Below are 22,102 nucleotides of genomic sequence, written 5' to 3'. Positions count from 1 at the left end.
TAACCCATAACTTTAGTAGGTTAAACCTTTACTTTAGAACAGGGGTTATGGTTAGGTAAGGGTTGTTATTAATTTACTAGTAACAGCTTTGTAATAGCTTTAATTACTGGCTTAATATTGTTTAGTAAACTTGATATATGATCTCTGAAATTTAGCATTAATTACATTACTTTCACACAAAATAAGATGTTTAATAAATTGGAAATTATGGCAAAGGTAGCCTTTCTCTACATTCTGTAAATAATTAATGACTGTATTATTCATGCTTAACTAGTGCATTAGTGTGGACCCTTAAAATAAAGTGTTACCAGAAAATGATATGGGTTTGGAACAACATGAGGGTAATTCTTTTTGTTTTTGTGAACTATTCCTTTAAAAATACAGTAACAAAGAACGCATGAGCATTAAAATGCAAAGGCAGATCTGGGAACCCTCACCTTTATAGCGACCTGCATGGCTGTGTTGTCTCCATTCATACCCAAAACCTGTCCTTCATACACTTCCCCAAAGGCACCATGCCCCAAAGCCCTACAGTATAGTTATAGATCCCAGACAGACAGTTGCCAAGACAAGAATGAAATCTTAATTTATTGTCACACAACCATTTTCAAGTAATTTCTACAACTTTCACGTGATGTCGTCATAGAACAGTGCATTTAAGAAATATAAACACAAGTTACATGCTGTACGGTTGCTTCCATTGTAAGTGCATAGCTGTCAAAAAACATTTTTTTATTTGTTTAATTAAAGTTTTCTTTGGTAATTGACAGCATGCCACAAACGCAGTCAATGGAGTTTATCTTGTATTTAACCTGGAATATTTGTTTAATTTATAACAGGGAGTCTCCCTGGAGCAACCTGGGGTTAGGTGCCTAGCTTTGTGGTATGGATTTAGTAAATGGTATGGATTTAGTAAACATGCTAAAATGTGTTAAATGTAGTTGAGAGAACTACATTCTTACTGGTAGCTAAAGGCATAATTAAATTAGCCAAAAAATGTAATAAATAACAGAGTTCCCACGTTTTGCCCAATGAATATCCAAGATTTTTGCAGTCTTCGTGATTACTAGATAATTTTTTAATTTACATTTTTGTTTTCATGTCCTTGAAAAAAAAAAAATCTAGCTGATATATGTTACAGCTGTGCATAAAAAAGAAAAATCAAGTCGGAGCTGTAGCCGAGTGAGCTGCGCTCATGACATGTGGTGACATCGCGGGTGACCCGAGTTTGAATCCTGGCTCGTGAGGTCCTGTCCCGATCCCATTCCCACTCTTCTCCCTCTCATTTCCTGTCACCTCTCTACTTTCCCTATCCTATTAAAGCCAAAAGGCCATAAAAATAATAATAATAATAAAAAATATCAATAAATAAATGCTCTACTAAAGACATTTTAATGACTTTTCCATTACTTTTAAAGATTGTATTCATTTTCAAGACTTTTTTTTCCTGGGCCTGGAAATCACAACTCTACAGTAAAATTCCCTGATATCTCCAGGAAAATTTCTTGACTATTCCATTACTTTATTAGATTGTATTAATTTCCATGAATTATTTCTGGAACTGGAAATCACACTTTTACAGTAAAATTCCCTGTTATTTCCAGGTTTTCCATGACAGTGTGAACCTTGAAACAAACATGCAAAGGGCGTTCCAATTCTGTTGAAAACGCAGAACTTTCTGCAAAATTTTGCACACACAGAATGTGTGGGTCAGCTCGCCTGTGGTTGGCATCAAACAAGTAACCTTCTGGTTGCCAGCCCTGAGCCTTAAAGGGAAAGCACACCCAAAAATATAAAATCTCATCATTTACTCACCCTCATGGCATCCCATACGTGTGAATTTTTCTTCTGCACAACACAAATATTTTTAGATGAATATCTCAGCTTTGTAGGTCAATAAAATGCAAGTGAATGGTGGCCAGAACTTTGAAGGTCCAAAAATCAAATAAAGGCAGCATAAAAGTAATCCATATTACTCCAGTAATGCATTGCGGCCCATTTCCCAAAAGCATCGTAACTTTAGTACTTGAAAATGTTAGTAGATTAACGAGTGCTCTGGAGTAGTCATCCAGTGTTAAGAACATCGTAAGCACACAGACTTATGCAGACACCTGCAGGACAAATGCGAAATTACACCTGATACAATTTAAACACCTGTAGCTACACTTTATGCTCATTTAATATCAGTATGCATACATTTTATTTTATTTATTTTTTAACCGAAAAGGCTAATAATAATAATAATAATAATAATGAATGCACAAAATGGTTAGTCAATATTGGATGAACAGATAAATTACAAGTAAAAAATAAAACTTATTTGTGGACTAGTTGGTAACAACAAAGTGGTGGGATGATGGTTGCAGAGAACTGTTAAAATTACAATCAGAGAGAGAAGGAATGAAGTGAATAACTTGCTGCCGTGCATGAAAATCATCCGTCCAGTATATTAGCTCCTCATCCTCGTCTCCTCTTCCTCTCTGACACCTAAGGGCACTCTCAACCGCACCACGTGTTGTGTAGTACCGCACTTGTTGTGTAGCATTGCTGTTACTGTTATCACTTTTGTGAGTAAAGGGCAGTTTCCCTTTGATTGGTGAATGTCTCTAAAGTGCAGCTTCCATGTGTCTCCTTATTTTGCACTCCGCAGTAACACGGTGAACCTCGTTATATTCATTAAATGCTTGTTGTCATTAGCAGGACCATACACAGGGTCTCCACTGTCTTCACTTATCCTGGAAGATTTAATCTCAACCCACAGAGCAATTTTTGAAAATTAAATATTAAAATGCACATCTGATGAACGAAGCAGTGGTTGTGTAAAAGAAATATACTGTTCTGCACAAAACGATTGCAAAACAAAATGCAATTATGTAGTGAATTAAATTGTACATTTAAGAAAATATTTTTAAATATTTCCAGTGAGGTAAATTACAAAAGTTTTTAAAGTTACGCAACAAATATAATGAAGTTGCAATGACGAGCAGCACTATTCGGTCACATTTCAGCATTTCACGTTTATGGACAATGTCTCTCTTAAGCAGCACTTAAAGCGCATCCTCACACGTTCATGTTAAGTGCAGTTTTGGGAAATGCAAAAAAAAAAATAAATAACAAACGTTCATAAAAACGTTCGTAGAAAATGCTCTTAACTGCAAAGGTCAATCGTTATCGGGAAACGCAGTCCTGATCAAAATTTTAAGTCCTTTTTTACTATAAATTCTCCTCCCTGTCCAGTAGGTGGCAATATGCACAAAGAATGCGAATCGCCAGAAACAAAAGAAAACAATTTGAAAGTGGAGATTGATAGTAAAAAATATTGATCTGCTTCTCACCCACACCTATCATATCGCTTCTGAAGATATAGATTTAACTACTTGAGTTGTATGGATTACTTTCTGTTGTCTTTATGTGCTGTTTGGACCTTCAAAGTTCTGGCCACCATTCACTTGCATTGTATGGAACTACAGAGCTGAGATATTCTTCTAAAAATCTTTGTTTGTGTTCAGCAGAAGAAATAAAGTCATACACATCTGGGATGGAATGAGGGTGAGAAAATAATCAGAGAATTTTCATTTTTGGGTGAACTGTCCCTTTAACCTCTACACCACACCATCAGAAAAGCATATCATTGTAATTTCGTAGATATTATATCGTATAAAGCATATTTATATGACTGTTATGTGTATGAAGTGGCATACAGTATAGATTTGGTGTACCTGAGAAGTGTGATGTTCTTACGTGGCACCTCCTTAAGCTCACTTAGCGAGGCCGCCTTCCCGGCAAAGCAGTAGTTGGGGTTATAGTCAGTCATTATGGTGGAGGAACGGATTTTGCTAAGCTTGTACTCTGGGCTCTGCAGACGAATCCTGACCGCATTCAAGTGGTTCTTCTTACGATAATATACTGCAAAGAGACAAAACACATCATTGTTGAGTGATTGTTGAGTGTTTTTGAGAAATCCACTCTTTCATTTACATAATTATTTGTATCAGAGCAGATGAAAGTCTCTGATGTGGATAAGAATATGTTGTATCTTAAAAATTTCAATAAGCTTTCAACATATTGGCAATTCTCTCAAATAAACAAAACAACCAAGTGCACTTATTTCTCCCTAGGGAACTCATCACTGCATTTTAATATAAAAGAAAAAACCCTCAGGTAAGGAGTGAAGCTCTGGACATTTTAGATGACAATGGGCAGGGCGGACTCACCCTCAATGGAGGCTGCCCATGTCCCCGATGCAGGTTGGTAGTCTGCTGGGGAGGGCGCTGCGTGGAGGTGAGAGGTCCCCTTTTGCCGTCGGGCTGCTGGCGCAGTGGCGCGAAGCGAAGCCGGCAGGAAGTTGACCAGGGATTAGGGGTGAGGGAGGGGAGGCCCAAGCAAAGACTACCAACCTGCATGGGGGAGAGCTCAGGGGAAGAGACACAGTTAGTGTCCATTGGAGCTCTGCAAAGTGAGGACTCAGAGACCTTGCTTGGCTGTTTAGATTGACCTAAGTGGAGTGTACCTTTATAACAGTCTTGCATGTATGGTACAGAACTGTGTTTAAGTGATGTTGGGAGTATGAAGATCATTTCATTACAAAGTAACCCAATTAAGACAGATCATGGTGGATTACCCTTACAAAAAAATTCACTTTTCTTTAAGTATTTGAGTTATGGCAAGTCTTTATTTATTGTATCTTACAAAGACATACAAATACATGTCATGGCACAGCATTCTATAGTTAGAGCACAAGTCAAACAGACAATATATGTTTGTTTATTTTGTTCATCAGACATAAGGGAATACCTGATATTAAGCATGGTCATACAAAAATAAAGCATTTATATTTATTACTGCCATCATAGTGTGAAAGTCAATTGAGCACTCTGATAAACGAGTGGTTTAAGGCATACCTCAGTCACATTTGAAGGGTTTGGGAAATTTGGTGCACAGGACTTAAGAGAATAAAAGGATTGCGACAAAAAGGCAACAATCTAGATCTGTGATATGATTTGTCTACATCAATCATTTATGTTCTGTCTAAAGAAGCTAGAATATGTAACACTTAAAATGTTACATTCCAACAAAATACCTTCAATGTTTCACACCATTGAAAAGAACCAATCTACTTGTGAATGACTGTAAAAAGTAATTTCTAGGTATGCATAATATGTCGGTAACAATATCGGTATCGGATATACAAGTGTTTTTTAATTATCAACATCGGCCATCCACATTATAATTAATTGATTAATTATAAATATCTGATTTCATTTGAAGAATGTAAAATTCCAGATGGGAGCATTAGCGTGAATGCTGTTAAATAAAAAAATCAGTATAGATTTACAGTATCATATCTGTTATCAACCAGAGACTCTAAAGGAATATCCTAGGTTCAACACAAGTTAAGCTCAATCAACAGCATTTGTGGCAAAATATTTATTATCACAAAAATTTATTTTGACTTGCCCCTCCTTTTCTTTAAAAAAAAGCAAACATCTGGGTACATTGGAAGTGAATGGGGGCCAATCCCTAAACATTAAAATACTCACTGTTTCAAAAGTATAGCCACAAGACGTAAACAATATGCATGTTAACATGATTTTAGTGTGATAAAATCGCTTACTAATCTTTTTGTGTAAAGTTATAGCCAATTTTACAACTTCATTGCCATGATGATGTAATGTCAACAAACCCTTAAACCCTAAGATTACTGTAAAAACGATGATTTAAACAACTTTACAGCTCAAATAATACATGAGTTTTAACAGAAGAATTAATGTAAGTGCTTTTATAAAATTATAAGCTTCAAATTTCTGACTTCAAACCCTCCAAAAATTGGCCCCATTGACTTCCATTGTAAGTGCCTCACTGTAACCTCTATTTTTGCTTTTTTGAAAGAAAAGGACAGATAGTTCATAATTATGTTTTGTGGTAATCAACATTATGTCACAAATGCTGTTGACTGAGCTTAACTTGTATTGAACCAAGAACATTCCTTCAAGTAATTATCAGTTTTTTTGTATTATCTCCTAAATCTTTACTAGTGCATCCCTAGTCATTTCTTCACTTTTGACGTCACTGTTTCTAGAGAGACTTTTACAGCATTGTTAGAGTTTTTCCTTTGCGTAAGCAAATTTTAAAAGTGAGTATGTTGGACAGCCACCACTGCAATGAAGGTATTATGGATCTAAACCATTATAAAAAAATAAATAAATAAAAAAAAAGGACAGGACAGGACAGGACAGGAAATATGTATTCAACAAGATGCCCACATTTATAGGGACAGTGTATTATAACACCCTCAAAATTCCCTCACTGTCCTATGTTGGAAAATATATATCTTTTTGCCCTTGAATTAAATGTCGCAAATAAAAAACACACACGTTAAATAGCAGCAATTAAACTTAAAGGAATATTCCGGGTTCAATACAAGTCAAGCTCAATCGAGAGCATTTGAGATATAAGGTTGATTACCTCAAATATTTATTTCGACATGTCCCTTGTTTTCTTTAAAAAAGCAAAAGGCGAGGTTACAGTGAGGCACTTACAATCAAAGTGAATGGGACCAATTTTTGGAGGGTCTAAGGCAGAAATGTGCAGCTTATTATTTTATAAAAGCACTTACATTAAATATTCTGTTAAAAAAATATATTATTTGAGCTGTTAAGTTGTTTAAATCATCGTTTATACAGTCATTTTAGGGTTTACACCATCATGGCAACAAAGCTGTAAAATTGGCTATGACTTTATACAGAAAAGGTTTGTAAGCGATGTTATCACACTGAAATCATGTTAACACGTTGTCGTGATTCACTGTTGTCTTGCCTTGTGTTTATCCTGTCTTCTGTTTTCCCTGGACTACACTTCCCAAAATGCACTGCCCTCATCTCTGTCAGCTGTTCCCAATTGTTCTCACCTGTGTTCCATTCCCTCGTTAGTCCTTCTGTATATAATGCCCTGATTTCTGTTCAGTCTTTGTCAGTTGTTTTCACTGTTTCATGTACTGGTTCCTAAAGTGGATGTAATGTTTGTTTTATTTCCTAGTTTTGCCTTGTTCCAGTGTTTTCCTTGTTTTTGTACTTTGATTTATTTCTTATTAAACATCATGCTGCACCTAGATCCTGCTTTCATACTTCCTTCAAACATTACAGCACAACTGACCAAATGGATCTAGCGGCTATGTTCATCCAGTTGAGCCGGGAGGATTTACCCATAAGGGAATACTCCCAACATTTCAGTGCCATTGCCAGCTTCACTGGATTTCCTGATTCCCACCTTAAGGCAATTTACCGGATCAGACTAACAGCTCACCGGTGGAGGGAATTGCCGGAGACGGTAGATTACACATGGGAGGAATACGTGAAATTGACACTAGAAACTCTGGCTTCAGAGAATCCTCCTCCCTACCCTGATCCAGGCTTCCAAGACTTTCACGCCTGAATCAGCTCCGCGGCAGGTCACAGCCAAGTCCGAGTCTGCTCCGCGGCAGGTCACAGCCGAGCCTCCCACGGCTCCGCCTGCCAAGGCTTCGCCCCTCGAGCTTCCTATGGCTCTAGTCTGTGGCCGCCTCCCAGGCCTCCTGACCCTATCTTGACCCTGTGGTCACCAACCAGGTCTTCTGATCCAGTCCCTACCCCCGGTCCCCTGTGGACCCCTGGGGGGGGGTCTGTCATGATTCACTGTGTTGCCTTGTGTTTATCTTCTGTTTTCCCTAGAAAAATGCACTCCCCAAAATGCACTGCCCTCATCTGTCAGCTGTTCTCAATTGTTCTCACCTGTGTTCCATTCCCTTGTTAGTCCTTGTGTATATAATGCCCTTATTTCTGTTCAGTCTTCGTCAGTTTTCTCCATTTCATGTACGGTTCCTATCGTGGATGTAACATTTGTTTTATTTCCTAGTTTTGTCTTGTTCCAGTGTTTTCCTTGTTTTTGTACTTTTAGTTATTACATCAAACTGCACCTAGATCCTGCTTTCGTACTTCCTTCAAACGTTACACACGTATATTGTTTACGTCATGTGGCTATACTTTTGAAACCGTGACTATTTTAATGTTTACGGATTGGCCCCATTCACTTCCATTGTAAGTTCCAGATTTTTGCTTCTTTTAAAGAAAAGAAGGAATGTGTTGAAGGAAAAATATATTTGTGCTAATCAACATTTATACTAATGCTGCCGGAATATTGCTTTTAAGATTAGCGAATGTTTGCTAAAAATGGCCATTGGTGAAACTAAAGTTAGTTAAATCATTTGGCTCAGTTTTTTTATGAACATCATGTTGTAAGGTTAATAGCAGTCCTTTTCTTAGTTCCCTACTCAATCCTTTAGGGGTAATGTGCAACATTAAAGTTATTACATAAAAACAAGCAAGCAATCGGAATTGGTTTCTCCTTCAGTTTTTAAAAACAAATATGGAAAAATACAGTTAAATGACAATAAAAAGAACCTAAAATATTTTTTAATTTTCCTACACTACCGGTCAAAGGTTTTGAACCACTTGACTGAAATGTTTCTTAATCTTTTAATCTTAATAATCTTCTGATCTGAAGGTGTATGCTTAAATGTTTGAAATTAGTTTTGTAGACAAAAATATAATTGTGCCACCATATTAATTTATTTCATTATAAAACTAAAATTTAATAAGTTTTTGAAATTGATGACTTGGACCAAATAATAAAGAAAAGCAGCCAATAAGTGCCCAACATAGATGGGAACTCCTCCAATACTGTTTAAAAAGCATCCCAGGGTGATACCTCAAGAAGTTGGTTGAGAAAATGTCAAGAGTACATTTCTGCAAAATCTAGGCAAAGGGTGACTACTTTAAAGATGCTATAATATAATACAGTTTTGAGTTATTTTGGATTTTTAGTCACAACATAATTCCCATAGTTACATTTGTTATTCCATACTTTTGATGACTTTACTATTATTCTAAAATGTGAAGAAAAAAAAATTATAATAAAGAATAAATGTTTCAAACTTTTGACCGGTAGTGTATATTTTAACTGAACTAAAACTAAACAGCAAACACAGAATGACAAAAGAAGGAACAAGTCTGGATAATTATGAATTGCTGCAGATATAATTATCGGTTATTTAGTTTGGCTTAAATGTTCTGAAATACTACACATGACAAGTATTTGGCATTATTGGGTTTTGAATGGGTTTAGAGGGGTTCAAATCGAAATTTGGCCTGGTTTCACATAATTGTCCCTACAATTTTTTTACATCACAGTTTTGTTCATGTCACATTTAACTCTAAACTTTTTTCTTGTTTCTTTCTGATTAAACACTAATGCCCAATGGCTCATAAAATAGCCCTTTAATTTTTTAAGTCTAAAATATTTGTGGGGTATGAAAATGGAAAAAAATACAAATAAAGTGTGGACACTAATTTCAGTTGTCTTTCCTCCTCAAAATTACTGTTCCTAGCAGCTCTGAAAGCACTGTTGCTGCTCTCTCTTAAACTTGCTTTTCAGGGAAGTACAATTTAGCATGGCTAAATCTTTGCTGTAGTGTCACAGGGAGATAAATGGAGCATGTCAGAGCCGATGGAAGGTTGAAGGCACAGAGCTGAGGGAGAACTGGAAGAGTCTCTTACTGAGAGTGAGGCTGGCGCAGATCAGAACGACACCTGTTATTACCGTGGACGCAATCACTGCCAGGATAAAAATAAGGGATGGGGGCCCATCTGCCAGGGAGCCCAGAGAAACAACTGTGGGACGAGATGGACAGTGATATATTAAACATCTTTAGAACAATTACATTTATAGACTGGTAGAAAAGATTGCAAATGAGATATCTTTAAAGGAATAGTTCACCCAAAAATAAAACTTCTGTCATAATTTACTCACCCTCATGTAGTACTCGCATAAAAATGCCTTAAGAAGACTTGAAATATAATGCTTGAGGCGCATGGACTACTTTTTGTCACAGTCTGGCCTGACAAGTGTACCATGTACCATGTCTGTGTGTGTCGGTGCTCTCCCTCTCGTTTCTCACAGGTGCTGCCCAGCAGCAATCATAGCTTGTTTAACAGACCAGCAGCACCAGTGTCCCTTTATTTTCTCCTTTATTTAAACTCTCCTCTGCCTCGTGTTCCCTGCTCGTCTGTATTGTGAGTTTGTGTTTGTTGTTCCCTGTCCTGTCGGTTTCCTGTGCCTGAAGATTCTCCGGTTGGTTAGATTCTTGTCCTTATTCTGTTTCTGTTGGTTTAGTGCCTTGTGGCCAAGTTTATGTTGATAATTTTTCTCCATTGTGAGTTTTTGTTTGTATTTTGTCTTTCTGTTAAATAAAACTTATTTTGCCTCCATCTCTGCTTTTGGGTCTTTCATCTCATCAGTGATTGTGACAACCTTTATCATACTTTTGTGTTTATTTTTAAGCTTTAAAACGAGTCACTATTCACTGCCATTGTGTTGAAAAGACAGTATGTGATACTCATTAAAACATCTCCTTTTTTGTTCTGCATAAGAAAGTCATAAGAGTTTGGAACGATATGAGAGTGAGTAAATTATGACAGAATTTTCATTTTTGAGTGAACTATCCCTTTAAAATACCAATTGGCCCTTCGCTAAGCCCCACCTTAAAAGCATTTCTGACCAATCCTATCTTAGCAACTGTTGCTGTCTGCTGTTTCTCTGACCAGTGCTTGCTGTTTTTCATTGAGAATCTACAGGAGTAATATGTTTTTGAGCAGTATCATGCTGAAATTTATAGAAATGATCCAAAAATGTAAGAGTTGTTTCTGGGTCACTTGTAATAGTGAGGATATATGCAGTGTTTTTTTCTTATTTTTTTAATCATTAAACAAATCTCGAGAATAACATGCTCTGGATTAAACTGTGTCAGCCCTCATTCCCATATTAATATGTTTAATATCAGTAAGGACACCAAAAAAAAATTTCCAAGGTAAATAACTAATCTAATAGTTAATAACTTAATGTTAATTTATTTCTGTTTGATTCATGTCTTAGTAAAGGCGATAGTAAATAAAGAGTTCACAGCATCATAGTGAATATGTTATAAGATGTTATAAGCAGTTCTGTTCACTTATGTTATCAGGAATGTTATCACCATCAATTCTGATTCACAGTCTCCACAGTTTTCAATCAAATTACTGTATACATTCAGCTAAATGTAACAATTTCTTTGACAAAAAACTTCAAATAAATATCCTTTAAAAATGTCACTTAATTCCAGCCCACATAAAAATATTATAAATTCTGTTTATGAGAATATTTTGCCAAAAAACATGACATTCAAGGCAATCTCCCATTCATTCCTATGAGAAGTTCTGCAAAGCTTGTCGGTGCGAGCAACGGTAACCAAGTGGGGCGGAGCTTATCAAAGGATCAATTGTTTTTCCTAGACAGAAATTAGAATAAATGGAGAGCAAGTTGGGATTCCTGGGGTCTCCTGTTTCTCAGACTTGTCCTGAGAGACAAAAAAGCCCCATTATATTCACATGTCTCCTTTAGAGTTTCAGATGAGATCTCAACAATGTCTCAGACTGTGCTCGGATTTACCAAGATGCCAAAGTTTGCGATCAAAAATCAGAGATCTCAATATGAACTCAAATATTTCTGAAAAAATTCTTCCAAGACCGATCCTAGCTATACAATCCACATTTCCTTTTATAGCTTTATATACTGCCTGGCCAAAAAAAAGTTTTAGATTGGATTTAATAAGAAGATACTTAAGAGCCTATGATTGGATCATTATTGCAGTGATTAATATGTTTCAGCCTGCAACAATTCTTTTAACCCTAACTGATGCAGTGTGTAGCTTTTAATTTCTTAACCATGTCGGAAGACGTATCCCGTGGTCATGGAAAAGATGTTACTGTGTTTCAGAAGGGGCAAATTATTGGCCTGCATCAAGCAAAGAAAACAACTAAGGAGATTGCTGAAATCACTGGAATTGGGTTAAGAACTGTCCAACGCATTATTAAAACCTGGAAGGATAGTGGTGAACACTCAGCTTCGCAGAAGAAATGTGGTCAAATAAAATCTTGAATGATTGTGATCGGAGATCACTGAAACGCTTGGTGAAGTCACACAGTAAAAATCAACAACAGAACTCACAGATATGTTTAATAGTGAAAGTAAGAGCATTTCCACACACACAGTGCGACGAGAACTTACAGGATTGGGACTAAACCAGTAGTGTAGTCTAGTGTCAGAAAGCAAGAGACCAAAGATCAGAGGAACAGTTCACAGGATTTATTGACAATAAAGTAGAACACAGCAGGGCTGGCGAAGCGTGGGGAACCTGGCACCGACTGCAGCAGGAAGGCGGTGAGTGTGTTTGTAGATGTGTGTGCATCGTGGTTGTGTACTGAGACACATGAGGGAGAGAACAAAACAAACAGAACAAACCGGCAAATTCACCGGGACCGTGACTGCAAAGAGTTGTGGACATACTCGACCCAGACTAAATGAGAGCTCCAAGAAGATGGATTATGGGAGGCCATACAGTACAGGGTCTTCTCAAGTTCCTGATTAGCCCGCTCCGCCTGCCCATTTGTCTGGGGATGGAACCTAGAGGACAAACACACAGTAGCCCCCTAATTGGGGGCCAGAAACCTCTGCAAGGCCTTGCAGGAATTAGGGGTTGGCCAATCAGATGATCTGACCTTGCCAGGGTCCATGCGCACTCCCTCGGATGAAACGATGAACCCCAGGCACAGAACTGACTGTGCATGAAAAATGCACTTCTCCGCTTTAATGAACAGCCGATTCTCTAGCAGTCGCTGAAGCACCTTCCTGACGTGCTGGACATGGTCCTGGATATTCTGGGAGAAGATCAGAATATCTAGATAGACAAATACAAAACGGTCGACCATGTCTCTGAGCACATCTTTCACGAGCCCCTGGAAGACAGCTGGGGCATTGACCAATCTGAAAGGCATAACCAAATATTCGAAGTGCCACCTATGGGTGTTAAAAGCCCTCTTCCACTCATCCCCCTCCTTGTCCGGACAAGGTGATAAGCATTGCGTAAGTCCAACTTCGTAAAGACGGACACTCCCTGCATGAGTTTGAAAGCTGAAGATATCAACGGCAAAGGATAACGATTCTTAACTGTGATGTCATTCAGCCCCCGATAATCTATGCAAGGTCTAAGCGAGTCGTCCTTAGAAAAACCCCGCCCCTGTCAGAGAAGAGGAAGGCTGGATGAAACCGGCTGCCAGAGAATCACTGATGTAATTTTTCATGGCCTTTTCAACAGCCGTCCTCATGGAGGAGAAGTGCCAGGGAGCAAATCAATAGCACAGTCATACAGACAATGAGGAGGACGGGTCGCGGCTTGGGACCACCCTCAAGTCATGGTATACCAGCGGTACTCTGGATAAATCTGCCGATTCATCCTGAAACGAAACACAAGACTGGACAGGGGAGACAGCAGAGTTAAGACAGTGAGATAAACAGTATGAACTCCAAGCAAGAACAGTATTGGTTGACCAGTCTATGTGTGGGTTGTGCGTGACCAACCAAGCATGGCCCAACACTACCGGTGCCGATGGAGATTGGACCAGGTAGAAGGATAACTGTTCTGAATGATTGCCGGAGATGAAGGTAACTGGCTTGGTGGAATGGGTGATGATGGTCAGGGGCGTGCCGCTGATGGTATGGGCTGTGATAGGTTCATTCAACTGGATCACTGGAACTTGCCACATGGAAGCTAAGTCAATGTCCAGAAAGTTCCCTTCAGCTCCAAAAACCACCAATGCAGAAACAGCGTGACTGGTTGATCATAACTGCAGTTGGGCCGGGAGAGGAGTACTTAGTCTGGGGGTTTTGCTCAGGGTTTTTGCACTTGCCAGTAACCCCCTGCCTACTGATGAGCGGTAGCTTTTACTGGAGACATGGCCAGGATGGGCACAATATAAACAGAGTCCTTGGGTGAGGCATCGCTGCTTCTCCTCCGGAGAAAGCCGAGTTCTCCCGATCTGCATGTGCTCTGCCTCAGACCGTGATCCCGATGGCCTGGCCGGAACATTGGACTGGGTATAGTGGTCAGCCACCTGGGCAGGTGGAGAACAGTGATGACGGTGACGCAGGGTCAGGCGCTGAGCCACTCAGATGGCCAGGTCCAACAGGTCGTCAAAGCGGGGAGGCAGGTCCAAGGCATAGATTTCTTCCTCGATGTTGTTGGATAGCCCATGCAGAAACCGTTCCCAATGCACACGATCATTCCACTCACAAGATGCAGCAAGGGTGCGGAAATCGATGGCATAGTCCATGACCCGCCGGTTTCCCTGAGACAATCCAAATAAAACCTATGCCACCACACGACCTTGAGCCGAGCGATCAAACACTTGGTGGAGCTCTGTGGGGAATTCTTGGAATGAAGCGCAACAGGGATGTCCGTTGTCCCACATGGCGGTTCCCCATTCACCGGCCCTTCAGGTGAGAAGCGTGATGACGCATGCCACCTTCATTGTCTCCGACAAGAAAACAGAGGGCTGCAACAAGAAGTACAAGGAACATTGTGAAAGGAAGCCGCCTCACCTGAGAACAGGGCTGGAGGATTGAGATGAGACCCAGAGAATCCAGGCACATGGGGAACTGCATGGGGATCTGCCAGAGCCGGTGAGGGCGCTTCCTGGGTGGAACCGGTATCGGGAGGCTGGCGGAGTTGTTGGACGACAGAGGTGAGCTCAGCGAGCTGCGACGCCATAATCTCCAGAGCCTGGTTAGAAGCGGAGATCTGATCCTGCTGATGTCCCAGTAAATCTCCCTGCTGAGAATGGCCAGAGCGAAGAGTGGATTCCTCCGCTGGGTCCATTCTGGCTATATTGTTCTGTCAGAAAGCAAGAGACCCAAGAGCAGAGGAACAGGTCACAGGATTTATTGACAATAAATTAGAACACTGCAGGGCTGGCAAAGCGTGGGGAACCCGGCACTGACTGCAGCAGGAAGACGGTGAGTGTGTTTGTAGGTGTGTGTGCATCGTAGTCGTGTAGAGAGCAGATCCGTGAGGAATCCTCCGTGAAGAGTGTGTTCACAGACATGCATGCGTCATGGCAGTGTAGAGAGCAGATCCACAAGGAATCCTCCATGAAGAGTGTGTTCGTAGGTATGTATGCATCGTGGTAGTAGGGAGCAGATCCGTGAAGATTCCTCCATGAAGAATGTGTGGGCAGAAGGACAAGCGCAGCAGCAAACTGGAAGGTAACCGCACTCCAGACACACGAGCAGAGATGAGCAACCAATACAGATACACGAGACCGGACCAACTGAGGCAGAGAGAGCGAGGTGAGTTACTTGAACACACAACAACAATCTAGGAAAGATCATGACACAACTAAAGGTTAAAGTAGGCAGAGAATCAATGGAGAACAGGTGCTGTCAGCATGCTAATTAGTGGTGTGATCAGTGTTCCCATGGAAACAATCAGTGTTCCCATGGAAACACCGATCACGCATGCCAGCAGCACCTGATACACATGAGGGAGAGAAAAACAAAACAAACAGAACAAACCGGCGAATTCACCGGGAAGGTGACAGTCTAGGGCATACGCAGGCATACACCGTATGCCCACCTATCTTTCTTAGGATTTTGCGTATGCCCACCTAAAATAAGTGATGATACGTATGGCCGCCAAAACAACGAGTAGGCTTTTGACCCGGAACATTTTCAATCTACTAATGCGATGCTGCAGCACCGTTAAGTGAATTGCATTTTTGTACAGAGATTCTCTCTAAATGCGCACTTAGCTGTGGGAGGCGGGAGCGCACCTGATTGCACTGGCAAGTCAGACAGTCTGACTAAGCTGATCCACCAATCAGAATGTTAATTTCAGATGTGATTGAATATTTGCTAACCATTTTATATTTGCTTCATAAATTCACAGTATGTCCACCTCTTCAGACACTATTACACCACTGGACTAAACAGCTGTGTGGCCACAAGAAAGCCACTTATTAGTAGGCTAATTGGAAAAAATGATTTCAATGTGCTAGGGAGCATAAAGATTGGACTGTAGATGAAAAAGGTCATCTGGTCTGATGAGTCCATATTTAACCCTATTCCAAAACGATGGACGCATCAGGGTAAGAAGGGAAGCGCATGAAGCGATGCACCCGTCATGCATAATGCCCACTGTACAAGCCTCTGGAGGCAGTGTTATGACCTGGGGTTGCTTCAATGGACCCTTTTCATGAGTAAGCATTCGCAAAGCGGAAGCCATTATAGTTGGTTAATAGCGGTACATGGGGGACCACAGCAAATTTTATTTTTGCTTACCCATTTGCTACAACAGCAAAAGAAAAATCAATGATTACAATTTCACAGCTTTGCAAAAGAATATAAAAAATATAGCGCTGGATAACAGCAGTAAGAAGAGAGACACTGGACAAATTTTCTGCCACTTCCTCAGCAGATATGTTAGAAACCTCGTCACAGCTGTGGTAACTGATTTTTTTTAAAACGTATTCCAGCGTAATATAATACAATGTACACTGGTATACATTTACACTAAATATTTTAAAAATTGGAAATATAAAAAAGTTTGCTAGATTTACATTGTTGAAGAAGGCAGAAACGCATCATAACAGGTCTGTGAAAAGGGTCCATTGGTCAGGTCTAGGCAGAGGCTTAACTACACATTTGTTAAGGGGTATGCAACATCAATGTTGCCGCAAAACGTTAACCGCAAAACGTCTTTGGGATGTGCTGGAGAAGACTTTACGGAGTGGTTCACTCTCCCATCATCAATACAAGATCTCAGCCAAAAATGAATGCAACTCTGGATGGAAATAAATGTTGTCACATTGCATAAGGCTGTCGAAACAATACCACAATGAATGCGCGCCATAATCAAATCTAAAGGCAGTCCAACTAAATGTTACAGTATGCGACTTTTGGCCAGGCAGTGTACTCTTACTCTATAACAACAACTGTCTCATTTGTACCAATTTGTATTTCAATGAAACATATCTGAGACCTCCATTTCAAGTGTCATGATCTATGAAAGGCAATTTCTGAGCAATACATTTTTCCACTAGGGAATGCATTGATTTTTTTAGCTACTGTACCTGTGCAGGTGACATTGTCTGGTGCAAGCACCTCATTGTTGTCACACAAGCAGAAGATGAGTCTGGTATCTTCATCTCGCTTACAGCTCTGGGTCTGACAGTGGCTGCAATTCAGAAATACCTTGATCTCAGCTTCCCCGTGACTCTCCATGGCTAGAACACAGCACAAAACAACACATCAATATTGCACAGCCCTGGTACAGATCAGTGTTAAAGCTAGGAAGTCTTCTTGTCTTTTACACATTATGTACTTGCTAACTTTAAACTGAATAAAAAATTCTGGGAGACCATAAAGGATCATAACAACTGATTTGGCATCTGTTCAAGTTACAGTAAAACCTGTATATTAAATTAAAGGGTTAGTTCATGCAGAAATGAAAATTCTCTGATCATTTCATCAATTAATGTCTTCTAAAGCAAAACAATCGCTTTGGGTGATAAACAGATCAATATTTTAGTCCTTTCACTATAATAGTTTACTTACGGTCACTCTCTGATGCGTGTCCACAAAGGGACTCAGTTCACGCTGCCTCTTGCGTGACGTAAGCATGCTGGCATGTTCATGCGAGAACTGCCGTGATACAACCCAAAGTTCAGCTCCATTTGTTTAAAAGAGAACGATGTTCACAAGCTTCATTGGTTTTGCTTTCATTTGAATATGCCAGTACACTTACGTCACGTGAGAGGCGGCATGAACTGAGTCCCCTCGTGGACGCGCTTTGGAGAGTGACCGTAAGTAAACTATTATAGTGAAAAGGACTTCAATATTGAACCGTTTCTCACCCAAAGCGATCTTATCGCTTTAGAAGACATTAATTTAACCACTGGAGTCGTATGGATTATTTTTATTATGATTGTCTGTGTGTTTTAGAGCTTAAAGTGCTGATCACAATTCACTTGCATTGTATGGACCTACAGACCTGAAATATTCTTCTAAAAATCTTTGTTTGTGTTCAGCAGAAGAAAGAAAGTAACACACATCTGGGATGGCACGAGGGTAAGTAAATGTGAGAGAATTTTCATTTTTGGTTGAACTATCCCTTTAACATTAATACCTTTAAAAACAACAAACATGGTTGCATTATATAACAATTAACAGATCAATAGTTAATGTACATTCAGATGGTTTAAAATGTCATGAAACTCTGATGTTTTCATATACAGTACATTATTATTTTAATGCACATGAACTACTGATGTTAAGAATTTTATATTTTTGTTAATGTCTTATTAATACAATTTATCATAAAATACTACCAAAGATTTGTCTGTGCTTGGTCGCACAAGAGACAGTCAGTCTGGACTCTGGCCCTTTAACTGCAAACACTCTTGCAGTAATAGACTGTGGCGCCAACTTCAATAAGTCACATAAGGTCTTCTATTATATACCACGAGCTGCGTTTCTCATTTCCACGTCCATTATTAAATCAGTGTGTGCCACTGTGTGTATGTTTGTGCATGACCTATTTTCTCAAAACAGCCAACTTCTCTGAGACAAACAAAGACTGCAAGCTCATATTTGGAGTATTGTGTAAGTATTTTAAACATTTTGTAGAATTTATTCTAGAGTAATAACATGCATGTTTGTGCTATAGCATTTTTGTACATGGGTAGTTGACATGAAGTACTTTTTTGAAGTTGACACCCTGTGATTTGACACACTAAATTCCATCTAAAACAACTATAAAAAGCATTTTGCTAATTATTTTCTCATTATTATACATGCAGTATTTATGACTATATGAAACTACTGTATATGTAATATTGGCACTTTTAACAATCATTTGCCTCATGACCATTTAAAATAACAGTAAAGACAAAAGGTATTAAAAATAGTGGAGAACTTAAAGGGGGAAAAAAATCTGTCATCGTTTACTTAGCCTCATGTTGTTCAAAACCCTTGTGTCATTCTTTCTTTGCGAGAAACAAAAGGAGATGTTAGGCGGAATGTGAGCCTCATTCACCATTCACTTTCAGTGTATGGAGAAAAGATCCAATGAAAGTGAATGGTGACTGAAACTACTTTTCATTTTTGGGTGAACTATCACTTTAAGAGAAATGGTGACCAGTCATAGCACCTAAAATATATACTTACCTGTATACTGTACATATACATTTTAATCTTGATGTTGATTAAAAGAAAAGTGCAAGGACACATTATAACAGTGTTATAACAGTACCCACATAAGTTATTAGAGACTTAGACAGCTGAGATAAAGACACACCTGCCAGTGGTTGTAAAAATATCTTTCCCATTGGGTGGACAAAAGAGATTCCATCTTGTCCATCTGCTGTGATCCCATCAAAAAGGGGTGCATCACCACCTAATCAGATGTGATATGAAATATCAAGATTCCATTTTTAAATCAGCCTATTCACTTTCTCATACTTAATAAAAACATCAAACAGACTTTTAGCTTTTACAAGCTGCAAAATTATGAGTGGTGATTTAACAATGACCATAAAATATTTTTCTGTTTAAATGAAATATCTGTTTCACAAAGTGAGTCTTCCTTTGTGATAACACAACATATCTTTGTTTCATAGCATATGCTTTAGGAGAGATACACAGTAAGCCTCAGTAATTAATCTGTAACTTTGATCATTTTAAACTAGGATCTGCTGTTTGCCTTCTAGCCATTATGCTTGCCCTACCATTCCAATGAAAACTTTAAAAGACAGTACTTAGCCTTCACAATAAGGCAACACAATGTATACACAGTGTAGTATAAGGGTCAGAGTAAAATAAAAATCTAGCATTGGGTAGTGTATGTGTTTGCATGTTTGTGATTGTAACATGTGGTGGCCACAAGAAAGTTTAAGTTAAAATTAAAAATATATGAAATTCATTGCATTGAATAATAAAATATCAAACCAAGTAGCATTTGCAAACAAATTATGTTTGACCCCTTCTCATAATCAGGCCCAGACAGCATCTTTTTTTTTCCTGTGCAAATGTTTATGGAAAATCTGCAGAATTTTGCAGGAGGTATTTAAACCTAGTAAAATGTGTTAACTTAAGCTGAGAGTACTTTTTATTGGTTGTTGAAAGCACCATGTAATTTGCCAAAATATTTAATAAACAAGCATGCAAGAGGTGGGGAATGCATAGAACGTTTGTAAAATTACAGATGTTGCAATTCTGCAGAGTTTTCTACAGAGTTCTGAATGCTGAGTTCCTTATCTGTCACTCAGTCGACGTTGTGTTGATGTAGTGACACTAGGGGTCACTCTTGGGAGCCCAAGACACCTCTGGTCTTTGATAAAAGGCCAATAAAAATTGGCGAGTGGTATTTGCATGCCACTCCCCCGGACATATGGGTATAAAAGGAGCTGGCGTGCAACCACTCATTCAGATTTTCTCTTCGGAGCCGAACGGTCGATGTTTACTGAGCTGAGTGTTCATTCACCTTGCTGGATCTGATGGAGCATTTCAGCGGCTTCTCCCTCCTCTGCACTGGTGCACTGCAGAGAACGCCCCTGGGCACTTCGGCAGAAAAAAGAGAGTATATTTTTCTAAAAGAGTATATTTCTCTAAAAGAGCGGCACACACAGAACTTCTTTTTAAAGACGCATCTTTTTAAAGATGCCTTTCCATTTGTGTGTTATTCCTGGTTGCGGTCGTTACCTCTCAACTTCAGATGGTCACGATCACTTCTTTCGTGTCTGGGCGCAACCCATGCGGACACACCGTTCGTGGATGGATCATGTACTCACTGCGAGAACATGACCATGGCAATGTTGCGGTCGCGGCTTGCTTTCGCGGCTCCCCGCCTCGGTCCTTCTACCTACGGGTATGAGGCCAGTGTGGCTAGCACTGGGGGCGATTTGGGGACCCCAATGGGACAACCAGAAGCTTTTGTTGCTTTTTCATTTAATTTTGCCGCATGCCCAAGTGGCTGCGGTATCCAACAGTTCAGCAAAAGAGCGGTTTCCTCGTTCCCTGGGTCACATAACCGGTGTGCACAGCCGTCATCACGACCACCGTCCAACTTTTTATCCTTGCAGGATTGGCGCTCCAGCAGCGGTCTCTCCGCCCCTGCGTGACCAGCTGTGGCACAGATCCGCCCCCGATGTGACAGTCTCCACTGGTTGCAAGGACAGGCCTCTTCCTCCCCCGTCCTAGGCTGTTCCGGGGGTGGTCACAAGGAGCCAGGTAAGTGCTTCGATGTCCCTAGACTCAGCACGGCCATGACATGGTGTGGCACCTCGAGCTCCACCCTGCCACGAGGCCCCACCTGCTAGTACATCCGATAAGATTGTCCCTTTGGTCCCCCTCGCACGGAGCTTGGATGCGTGGCTTGCGCTTTCCAATCCATCGCGATGGCTGGTCCGGACCGTCCGACTCGGCTACGCGATTCAGTTCGCCAGGCGTCCGCCCAGGTTTAGCGGTATCCATTTCACCTTGGTGAAGGATGAAAATGCTGCTACCTTGCGTGCGGAGATCGCCACCCTCTTACAGAAGGGTGTGATAGAACCTGTCCCTCCGGCCGAGATGAAGAAGGGGTTTTGGCGAGCGTCCGGCATCAAGATTGGTTCGTGGCGGTAGACCTGAAGGACGCGTTCTTCCACGTCTCGATTCTACCTCGACACAGACCCTTCCTGTGGTTTGCATTCGAGGGTCAGGCGTATCAATACAAGGTCCTCCCTTTCGGTCTGTCCTTGTCCCCTCATGTCTTCACGAAGGTCGCAGAGGCAGCTCTTGCCCCATTAAGGGAGGTGGGCATTCGCATGCTCAACTATCTCAATGATTGGCTAATCCTATCTCACTCTCGGGACATGTTGTGTGCACACAGGGACCTGGTGCTCTTGCACCTCAGCCGATTAGGGCTTCGGGTCAGCTAGGAAAAGAGCAAGCTCCTCCCGGTTCAGAGCATCTCTTTTCTCGGTTTGGAGTTGGACTCAGTCTCGTTGACAGCGCGCCTCACGAATGAGCGCGCACAGTCGGTGCTGACCTGTTTGAAGGCATTCAAACAGAAAACAGCGGTTCCACTGAAACTCTTTCAGAATCTCCTGGGGCATATGGCATCCTCAGCGGTGGCCACTCCGCTTGGGTTGATGCATATGAG

At 40.3% G+C, this 22,102-nt stretch overlaps 1 protein-coding gene across 1 annotated transcript in view; it reads right to left on the bottom strand.

Annotated features, from left to right (window-relative positions):
* LOC127455014 (tyrosine-protein kinase receptor-like) overlaps positions 1-22,102 on the bottom strand; it is a 90,227-nt gene that overhangs the window by 8,123 nt on the left and 60,002 nt on the right. The window contains exons 17-21 of the mRNA XM_051722534.1: positions 19,259-19,357; positions 17,034-17,186; positions 9,591-9,704; positions 3,720-3,906; positions 438-528 (exon numbers count right to left, since the gene is read on the bottom strand). Of these exons, the coding sequence (XP_051578494.1) occupies positions 438-528; positions 3,720-3,906; positions 9,591-9,704; positions 17,034-17,186; positions 19,259-19,357 (644 nt within the window). The remainder of the gene's footprint in view (positions 1-437; positions 529-3,719; positions 3,907-9,590; positions 9,705-17,033; positions 17,187-19,258; positions 19,358-22,102) is intronic.

This window comes from Myxocyprinus asiaticus, chromosome 17, assembly GCF_019703515.2.
Source record: "Myxocyprinus asiaticus isolate MX2 ecotype Aquarium Trade chromosome 17, UBuf_Myxa_2, whole genome shotgun sequence".
NCBI lineage: Eukaryota > Metazoa > Chordata > Actinopteri > Cypriniformes > Catostomidae > Myxocyprinus > Myxocyprinus asiaticus.
Note: the sequence above shows the minus strand (reverse complement) of the source record. Positions and strands in the feature narration are given on the sequence as shown.